Raw genomic sequence first — 11,083 nt, forward strand, 5'->3', positions numbered from 1 at the left:
ATATAACAGATATATATTTATATATATATAGATATAGATATATATCTATATCTATATATATCTATATATAGATCTATTTCCTTTCATCCATTCTTCATAAACGTGCCCCTGTATAGATTAGATATATATAAAAGATTATTTGTTCCAATGTGTCGAAATAACAAAACATACAGGGGCACGTTTATGAAAAATGGATGAAAGGAAATAGGCTAGCCGCTAGTACAAGACAAAATGAAACAAGAGTTGTAACTACTGCATGCCACAGCTCCACCTACGTTTGCTCTAGAAACTGATAGAAATCTGGAACTAAGTACAGTGAGGTTTCAGTGTGGTAGTACCTGAGACCATTCAGAACAAATGTACTTTTCAGCAGTGGAAATGTTACCTTCCTCTGCATGAACTTACTGCTATTAGGTCTATTCAGGGGGAATTTTCCAGTTTAGCTTTTACTTTACCAGTACTGCAGCTACCACAAAATCAAGATCAAAAACCACGCTTGTTAGTATATACTGAATACATGTTCACAAAAACAACTGCACATAACTTGCAACATACGCACTGTTACAGCACAATTCTATAGCACAAGCAGGCAGCTGTGTGGCAGTGCTGGGAGGGAACAATTCTTAAAGCCAATCTCTGGAATAAAGATAAGTCCCCTGTCACCCTCTCCAAGTGATTGCTGTATTAAAAAACCTTATCTAAATGCACTTTTTACTTGCCTAAAGCTCTGCAATCCCAAATCTCCTCTCCTGTTTACTTCTGTCAGGGTCCCTCTTCGGATATTCATCTTGTTGCTGCCTGTGTGAAGTGGACACTTCCTACTGGCTGTCCAGTGGCGGGCTCCTCTCAGGATCCAGAGGAGGAGTGTTGTCATTGCAAGGGAAAATGTCCCAACTGGTATCAGCGAGGGACCTTGACGGGACTTGGGTGTGCATAAACTGCTTTACCAGGTAAGGCCTGGTTCACACCTGGGCGATTTACAGCGAGTTCCTACGCGTTGTAAAACGCTCAACATGTGAAAACCAATAATTGCCTATGGGCATGGTTCCCACCTGGGCGTTTTACAGCCCGTAGGAACGCGCTGAAAAACGCCCTACGCCCAAAGAGGTACAGGAGCTTCTTTGGGGCGTATTTGCCGCGCATATCCATTAGGATACAGCAGGATAGCCCTGGGAAATTTTCCGTACGCCCAGGTGTGAACCCAGCCTTAGAAGAAAAAAAGGGGTCTTGGAGTGGGGCTGTAAACACTTCTTTTTTCCTCCACAGATATCAGATCTTTTTCTAACCCCAATAAAAAAATGACAGGATCAGACAATTCCTCATCTTATATCTCTATGTACCATTAAAGTTCTTTGCAGTGCTTTGCAGATGCATGTCAAAGCAATACCTTAACTTTAATGCAGACCTCCACAGACTATATGCTTACCTTCCTTTTAATCCCACGCTGCCCGGGTCTCCAGGGCCACCAGGAGCAAAATTAAAGTCTTACGTAATCTACGAATCACCAGAATTGTAGTTTACACATAGCTATGGACGCCCCTGTAACAGAACTGATTGGTCCAGCGCTGCCAAATGGAGTGATTCACATGGTCCCCCATACCAGGAAGTAACAAGTATTTTCTTCAGCTCCTCGCATTGAAAGGAGAAGCAGGGAAGCAATTCAAAGGTGAGTATATGTTGCTAGTGATGGGGGATTATAGTAAACAGCTTTGCCATGAATGCAATCCAGTGATTGAACCAGCATCAGTTCAAACTCCTGGAAAGCGTTCTATCATTTGGAAAGCTTGGCTGAGATCAGCTTCTACAGAAAGAAAAAGAGTAGAAACAGCTTTGAAAGCAAAGCACTCTGTAGAGTATGTTTACCAATATACATCTGCATGGTCACAGCTGTTTTTAGTAGGAAAATAAACCAATTGTATTGGGGATGCAGCGATACCATTTGTCAAGACCAAGTACAAGTACTTTCCCTCAGGTACTTCCCGATACTTTTTCTTAAAGGAACATGTTACCTTTTTTCTAAATCAATACAGACTAATGATTCTAGGGCAGTTTCTTTATAGTTATGAAGAGCTATAACTCAATCTATGATTATACAGCAATGGAGAATGGCAGCCGGCTCACCTGGGCTGTGTGAGGTCTCACCAGGGCTGCATTTGAAACTCACCAGGGCTGCACACAGGTCTCACTAGGGCTGCATTTGGGTGTCACTAGGGCTGCGTTCTCTCCTCAATAGGGCTGCGTTCACATCTCACCAGAGCTGCATGCAGGTCTCACTAGGGCTGTCTTTGGGTGTCAGGGCTGCATGTGGGTCCCATCAGGGTCGAGTTTGGGTCTCACCAAGAGACCCAAACTCGAGGCACCGGGCTCTCCAAGGCTGCGTTCGCGTCTCACCAAGGCTGCATGTGTGACTCTCCAGGGCTGAATGGGTGGTTGCCACACGATGGGCTCTCCAGGGTTGTAGAGGCGAGTGTGGGGCTGTCCAGGGCTGTGCTGGTCTCGGGAAGGAGGAGGAAGGGATGTGAAACCTGACCGGCGCTGTCAAAGATAGCTACCAAGAGGTCCACAGCAGGCTGCCTGAGGTCCCAAGCAAGCACTGGACTTCAGGCAGCCAAAGCCATTAAAAAATGTAAAGCTCCAGGATCGGCGCTATGTATCAGGGCATTTTCACGAGTATATAATCTTTAAAAATTAGTATAATTTTTAAAGATTATGCCGATAGTGTTTATTTTTTGTACTTCTTTGAGTAAAAACAACATAAATGTCTTTATTCAATAAAAGGCTTTTACTCTGCAGTGCCTTTTGCAGTAAGCCACATAAGCAACTCCGAAATCACTCTGCTGAAGTCAGTCCAGTTCAGGATAGAATTCAGATGGGTTGTTATGTGTTTAATGGGTTATGTGTTTATGCCTATTTGACACCATCCTGCAAATATACAGAACATGCAGCATAATGTCACATAATCGCTAGAAGTGCTCCATTTTCCCTATAACTGAACTGTAATGACATCAAGTAACACAGTAACAGAATCAGCATGCAGCACAGACAATAACAATCATCCTGTTCATGTATTGCGATATCAATCTCTGAATTTATTCAACTAATCAGGAAGAAGCTGGAAAAACAGCCCACTTAGAATGCATCAATGTACTGCTCTAGCCCTGAAAGTGTAAACAAAAGGTGACCCAGCACTAGGAGCTGTTAGACCATTTGACATGTATCAGAGTATAACACTGTAAATACACATAGCTTTACATACAACAAATCAGATCAAGAACAGGAAAACACAAGGTACTTACATCGTACGGTTCCACTTTAAGTCCGTTGTTCATTTTCTATTTCCAGCCTTTTGGATAATCAGAGAAGGGGTCCTGGGTAGAGAGAAGGAGGAGTAATCAAGGGCTGGTCATTTAGTAAATCCAGTCTCGCAGAGCTTGCCACACTCCCTGTGCTTACTGTGTGCCCATGTAACAATATGACAGCCAGGAGTAAATAATCCTCTCTTACACGAAACTAGGCAGACTGTCTTCTGTGAAAATATCAGGGGAAACCTGCAATATGAGGGAGTACAAAGTGTAGCGGGTGCTTTGTACAGTGAAAGGACAGAATAAAAGGGAGGGGAAGAGCCCCAGGAAAGTTGGAGCAGCAGAGGAAAGTCCCTAAAATACCAGCTTTGTGAGAAGTGACGCGGTGTCATGTGACTGCCACAGCAACACCCACATTTTGAAAGCAGGAAACAAAATATCTGAGTGTACACAGAAGGCTGTCCGCTGTGCAGACGTGTGAGACTACAATTTGCACGCACTGTCTACCACATGCACTGCTACAATCTCTTTACTCAAAATGTGTCCAAACCCACAGCAATCAATCACTCAGCTTTCAAACATTATTTTCACTAAATAGGTCAGCAAATCCTATGAATAGTGAATAAGGCTGCTGCCTTCTCTAAAACAAATATTGGTCTAGGATCTCTTTCCTATTAATAACACGCATCTCTACAATTGCAGCTGACAAACTATAAAAAGACATTTCAGAACATTTTGAAGACATCTGAATGGACTGTGACACTCAGGAGCAGTCGCTTGTAGTCTTTCTCTGACACTAGCTTTCCTGTATAAAAATCAATGATAAGAAATACAATGACACAACACGCGGATGTTCTCATGGTTAGGTAATAAGGAGGATATGTCACAATTGTACTCATAACTAGCTCAGAGGAAATTTTTCTGACTAATGTAGGGTCTATTGCTGCTCATATTCTTGATGGAAAGCCCTTCCCATGAACAGGAACATGAGCCTGGAGAAAACACAGCGTACACATTGCGATACACAAGTATGCAAATCTATGTACGTATGTGTACAGGTCATGTCTTATACCGTCTTCACATTTGAACTCTGCCCAAAGCAGAAAGTTTACACTTGTGTTACAAGACCTGCCAGAATTTCCCAGATGTTACCTTAGTCCACATTCATTACAAAGGCAAAATGATGGTGTCACTTGGTGCAGAGGAATTCTCAGTCATATAGAACAAATAACTAAGGAGTCCATCTGTGATTATTATGTACTATATGGCAGGGGAGGAGATAAACTACTGCAAACAAATCTCACCAATAAGCTTAATTCACACTGGCAATGACATACATGCGTTTATAGGACATTTACAACAGATTATACATGAATATAATCATATTAAATGGTATCTTTCACATTTGTGCATTTACCGGCATTTAGCCACATTCAGGGTACTTGTGTTTAGAAAAGAGAGAAATCTATGTGTCCAGGAGCATTTAGATTCTCTGAACGCATCGAAATACATGTAAATGCTGGTACATTAAGGGCTTGTTCACCCAATGTCCTGAAAGCCTAATTGGTCTTATAGGTGCGTTCTAGTGTGTTTGCATGCATTTTCGATGTGTTTGCATGCAGTATTTTTTCTTCCGCATCAGAACGGACCTCACTAGTTTGAACAGAGCCCAGAAACTCCATAGGAATACATTGGGATGCATTTTAGGTGTGGACAAAATAACTTTCTGGTCTGAACATGGCGTGAACAAGCCCTCAAACACAGAAAAAATTGATCTGGGAGGTATAAGGCCCCATTCACCCTTCCCAATGGGGCCGATTGCTGATTCTCACAAATTCCTCCGATCTGCTGCGGATGGGAGGTGCTGTACAATACAATGACAGCTGTCACCACCTGCATGCAATGGCATATGCTGTCATGACCTGCCAATGACTGCACCTTGACGTAGACCATTTGCGTCCAGGTGAGATTATCCACAGGTAATCCAACACATGCCATTACATGCAAACAGCCAATGAGAAGAGCTGTGGGCGGGGGCAGCTGACATTGTATTGTACAGTGCCTCCTGCCCACAGTAGATGGAGGAATTCATGAGACAAGTGTGAATGGGGCCCCATACTTCCTAGTCCAATTTCTCCTGAACTGATTTGAAAATGGAACAGCTCAACTCTCACACATCAATTCCTGCTAATGGAAACTCGGTGCCAGGTGAGGCTTTCGCCTAAGTCTTAAATCCAAGAATCCATAGAATGCCGGCACTCAAAACAGGATCAGTCCAATAATATCAATTTATTTCCAAAAGGTCATAAAAACAGTCAATAACAAAAACTTGACAACAACTAAGGCCCCAGCACTGAGACTTAGTCAATTTCCCCTGCCTTTCAATAAAACAAATGCAGGAGGCTAGTAAGAATGAGGGTGTAGACCGTTGTAATGTCTGAGATACAATGAGCTGTTCCTTCATTAAATCCATCAGCATCCTTCCATAACTGAAATGTCTGGTTTTTGTAGAGTTATCTCTTCAAGATATAAATGCTATGCAACTGCATACAAATGTATACTTATTCAGAAGGAAAACTTATTCTAGACAAAAGACAGACATGTAGTTTTCTGCAGAATTATGTCTGCTATCCATTTCTACTTCATATACACATTTACGCACACGTATATAACACAATAAACAGATGTACGTGCAGCACTGTAGGGCTCTGTTGCCCAACCTTTGCCCATTTGGTACTTATTATGTGACCAGGGGCTCCCAGCAGCCAGCGTTTTCCCAGGAACAATGCGATTAGATATTTTCCTTGATGAGGTTACATGACCTGTGATGTAGAAAAAGCCGGGAATGCCTTAAATTAGAACTGAAGCCAAAACATTTTTGTTTTGGATAGGGTAAGGGGGGTTATAACCCCTGACGGCTTTTGTTCCCCATCTGTGTCCCATTGAGGAGGTTATCCTGTCTGATAGCCACTACAGGAAGTGAGAGGCAATGCCTCCAAAGTTAGGGAAATCCCTGGTGGTTAGAAGGGTCACCAGAACTAGTGTCCCCATCAGAAGATTTCTCATCTATTCCTGCTCAACATTTGGGATTTTCTTTCAGTTTCAGTGATAACGGTCAACAGGACAAAGAGACATCAATAAAAACATGACAGGCGTTCTAATCCATCTCCACTCTATCCAAAACGAAGAAAACGTTTTGGCTTCAGTTGCACTTTACCTTTTGTATTGGTTCACACATTATTGAGGTGGGTCAATGCAAAGGCTCTGTAGTAGCACCAGAACATCGTACTCCAGTACCCGCACCGCCAGAGCCAGACCTCAGGCCCAAGGAAAAATGAGACTGGATTCTACCGATTACATAGTTTGGTTTATTTATTATACTCTTTCTTCTTCAGTGCTGTCAATTCCTTTGCTCATGTATTTTTTCCCCTACTCTGTTATAATGGATCTTGTTGTATACAATATCACCCGTGGGGACTATAGGATTCTGAAATGTGAAAGCATTGATAAGTAAAGAGATTGCAATGGTAGCAATATAAAAATGCATTAGGACAAGAGTGGAAAGACTATGCTTCACAGTAAGACATCACCAAGGTCCTCACAGAATCCCATTCTACTTGGACTACAAACTTTTCAAATGTTTCACCTAGTACGTATCAAATCACAGGCTGGCTTCATTCATCAGTTTAGAATTCCCAAAATGAGATATCAGAAATGGAATTCCCAGGTTCACCCAACTGCTATAGTCATCATGGACTGACACTTTCCTGGCAAATTCTCCATCATACAGACAAACCAAAAAGTAGGCTAAGACAGTCCCAGACTCGCACTTGTGTTATAGCTCTTGGAATTGCTGCAGGGTATTCAAAGTACTACAGGAAAATTCATCTATTGGAGTCTCCAAGATATATAAAATGGTTTTTGATGCATCCCAGCAATGCCTACTTACTGAAATATTAATTGTGAATTGAGATGATCTTTAAACGAACAAAACAAATGGAAACTTCCATAACTGTAGCACCTTTTCCCCTGCAAAAATGTCCATTATATTTAGGAACACAAAGTAAACCACAACAGTTTGTTGACTTTTTGCTGTCATTAAGTCTGCAAGAGAATAACATTACACCGATGTTATATTGAATAGGTCACCCTATAGGTGCTAAAACAGCCCTGACACATCGAGGCATGGACTCCACTGGAACTCTGAAGGAATGCTATGGTACCTGGCACCAAGCTATCAGCAGTAGATCATTTAAGTCCTGTAAGTTGCGCTGTGGGCCCTCCATGGATTGCACTTCTTTTTCCAGCACATCCCAGGAATGCTCAACTGGATTGAGATCTGGAGAATTTGGAGGCCAAGTCAACACCTAAATCGTTGTGTTCGTCAAAATATTCTTGAACCCTTTTTGCAGTATGGCAGGGCACATTATCCTGCTGAAAGAGGTCACTGCCACCAGGAAAATAGGATTTTGGTACTCACCGTAAAATCCTTTTCTCTCCGTTCATTGAAGGACACAGGGAGTTTCCAGGAAAGGGTGTACTAGGTCAGCAACATCGTTTAGGTATGTGGTACGTGTCAAAGTAAGATCCATATGAATTAAAGGGCCCAAGGTTTCCCAGCAGAACATTGGCCAAAACATCACACTGCTTCCACCGGCTTGCATCCTTCCCATAGTGTATCCTGGTTCCATCTCTTCCCCAGGTAAGCAGCACACACACACACACACGCACCCGCCCATCCACATGATGTAAAAGAAAACGTGATTAATCACGTTTGTGTTCATCAAAGTATTCTTGAACCCTTTTTGCAGTATGGCAGGGCACATTATCCTGCTGAAAGAGGCCACTGCCACCAGTAAATACAGTTTCCAGGAAAGGGTGTACTAGGTCAGCAACAATGTTTAAGTAGGTGTCAAAGTAACATCCATATGAATGGCAGGGCCCAAGGTTTCCCAGCAGAACATTGCCCAACATATCACACTGCCTCTGCCGGCTTGCCTTCTTCCCATAGTGCATCCTGGTGCCATCTCTTCCTCAGGTAAGCAGCAAACATGCAACCGCCCATCCACATGATGTAAAAGAAAACGTGATTAATCAGACCAGGACACCTTCTGCCATTGCTCTGTGGTCCAGTTCTGATGCTCACATGCCCACTGTAGGCGCTTTTGGCGGTGGACACAGGTCAGCATGGGCATCTTGACCTATACGCAACAAACTGCAATGCACTGTGTGTTCAGGCACCTTTCGATCAGAACCAACATTAACTTTTTCAGCAATCTGAGCTACAGTAGCTCTTCTACTGGATCGGACTACAGGGGCCAGCCTTCCTTCCCCACATGCATCAATAAGCCTTGGCCACCTTATGAGCCCGTCACCGGTTTTTCCTTCCTTGGACCACTTTTGGTAGGCCCTGACCACTGCAGACCAGGAACATCCCATAAGAGCTGCAGCTTTGGAGTTGCTTTGTCTCCGTAGTCTAGCCATCACAATTTGGGTAATTGTCAAAGTTACTCAAATACTTACCCTTGCCCATTTTTTCTGCTTACAACACAACACATCAATTTCAGGGACAAAATGTTCACTTGCGGCCTAATATATGCCACCCACTTCCAGGTGCCACTGTAACAAGATAATCAATGTTATTCACTTCACCTCTCAGTGGTCAAAATGTTACGGCTGATAGAGTGGCGGAACTACCGCCGGTGCGGGCGCACCAGGGCCTTGGCCTGGGGGGGGTCCAGCACAGTCCCAGCACTGGATCGGTACCCAGCGGCCAGCGGGCCCCCCATCTCTGCGCCGAGAGTGTCGGATCATCCGTTCATCCGACACTCCCGGATAGACAGAAGACCAGCCAGAAGACGTAAGGGAAAATAATTAATTAAAATAATTATTATTTGTAGCCTAACGTTGTATAAAGTACTGTTGCAGCAATGCAGAATGGCACCCTCTTTAGAGGACTACAAATCTCAGCAGTACTTTATACAGAAATGCTATTGTTATATAAAGTATTGCTGGGGCGTGTAGTCCTCTATAGCCTGCGCCATTCTGCATTGCTGTAAATATTAGGGCTGCACCGATATATCGGCCGCCAAAAGATATCGGGCGGAAATGGGACTTTTGGCTAAATGCCGAAAGCGCAATTTTTCTGCTGATACAGCGGCCCATCCGTGCTTTCTTTCCACCCCGCTGGGACACAGAGCAGCGCCCAGCGGGGAGGAGAGAAAGTGACAGCCGGCCGAGCGCTGCGGGAGGAGAGCGCTGTGTTTGTGGGGGTTTTTTTTGGTTGGGGGGCCCAAAAAAAAAAACTTGGACCAGGGCCCTTTGTTCCTTAGGTCCGCCACTGGGCTGATAGGTGTAGATGCTGGTGTTAATAATAGCATGGTTTAGTTTCTCCTTCTCCAGTCAGCTGACTATGTAATGGACGTTGTCTGTAGAAGGATGCAAATAATGCACTATATGGTAATGTATAGACTATACATGGGATATTCAGGAATATAAGATACAAGGTATAAATACTCCTCAATTGTCTTTGTGGTTTGGGGTTTTTTGTGCAACCAAAGCACTGTGTCTACAGAAACCCCATACTAAGTCTATCTACTGCACATGAATACACTGTAGATCACCTGTAATGAACAATTTCAACAAATACACATCAAGCAGTGTTTATATTAGGTTATACATTGCAGCGTCTTTCCCCCTAAAAATGCCTAAAGTAGAACTACATCCTCCCATTAAAAAAATATGTCCCGCAACATTTATATTCTGCACTTATCGTATTCTCCAAACAGTGAATTTCATCTAATGAAGCTTCCTGTGATGGTGTGGTAACAATTCTGCACTGCTCCTAAATACCGAACAGTGTTGACATGCCCATGTAGGCTGTGGGATGGGATGAGAAAACATTTTTTTGGGGTGGGGCTTGTTATCAGCATTTTCTTTCAAGCGCAACTTATTATCAAACCCAAAAATGTTGTGAAAGATGCTCTTAAGTTAAATTTAGTGCCCCAAAACACAATAAAATACCTATTTTTTAATACAATATAAAAGATGAGGTTACAGTGAGTAAATAGATACCCAACATGTCCAGGTTAAAAATTGTGTGCATCTGTGCATGGCGACAAAATTCAGTACCGCAAAAAGTCCATGGACGACGCTTCAAAAGCCCCTACAGGTCATCAGTTTTGAGACACGCATAAATATTGGCCCTAGAATTTATTTCACTCTGACATGCACGACGATACCCAACATGTATATCGTGATTGTTTTCATACGTAGGTGCACCCGACGTGCGTTTACGTTATGACGTGCGTGCTCGCGGGTACGTGGGACTTAAAAATTTGCTTTTCATTATTTTTACATTTATTTTATTTGATACTATTTTGAAAAAAACTGTTATTTTTATTTACTTTACTTTAATTGCTATTAGATAGGGGAACTTACAAGCCCCCCAATGCGATAGCAGATTGGTGATGACAGGTACTCTTTAAGGTGATGCTGGGGGTTCAAAAGACCCCTAGTATCCCCTTCACACTTGAAATAACTTATTCAAGTGCATATCACACTTCAAAAGCTTATAGCTGCGCTTCAGGAGCCCAGCACTGACAGATATGGGACCTCACGTGATGTAATCTGCATCGCTCCCGGTCCCATAGCACGGGAAGCAGATCGGTGAACGGAGTTTCGCCGCTCTCCTCCCCAGCTTCCCACTGACAGCAAAGAAGCCAGTAGGAGGGGCAGCGGAGCCCGGGAAACATGGTGGGGGTGTTGGGTGGGGGGGGGGG

General features: G+C 43.2%; 1 protein-coding gene and 1 long non-coding RNA gene across 2 annotated transcripts in view; both read right to left on the reverse strand.

The window, feature by feature from the left end:
- NFKB2 (nuclear factor kappa B subunit 2) overlaps positions 1 to 3,329 on the reverse strand; it is a 31,224-nt gene extending 27,895 nt beyond the window's left edge. The window contains exon 1 of the mRNA XM_018554567.1: positions 3,297 to 3,329. Within this exon, the coding sequence (XP_018410069.1) occupies positions 3,297 to 3,329 (33 nt within the window). The remainder of the gene's footprint in view (positions 1 to 3,296) is intronic.
- Positions 3,330 to 3,432: 103 nt separating this feature from the next.
- LOC108785503 overlaps positions 3,433 to 11,083 on the reverse strand; it is a 13,299-nt gene continuing 5,648 nt past the window's right edge. The window contains exons 2-3 of the long non-coding RNA XR_001941136.1: positions 9,819 to 9,829; positions 3,433 to 3,443 (exon numbers count right to left, since the gene is read on the reverse strand). This is a non-coding gene — a long non-coding RNA (uncharacterized LOC108785503). The remainder of the gene's footprint in view (positions 3,444 to 9,818; positions 9,830 to 11,083) is intronic.

The sequence above is a fragment of the Nanorana parkeri genome, unplaced genomic scaffold (genome assembly GCF_000935625.1).
Source record: "Nanorana parkeri isolate BGI_ZX_2015 unplaced genomic scaffold, ASM93562v1 scaffold165, whole genome shotgun sequence".
NCBI classification, from domain to species: domain Eukaryota; kingdom Metazoa; phylum Chordata; class Amphibia; order Anura; family Dicroglossidae; genus Nanorana; species Nanorana parkeri.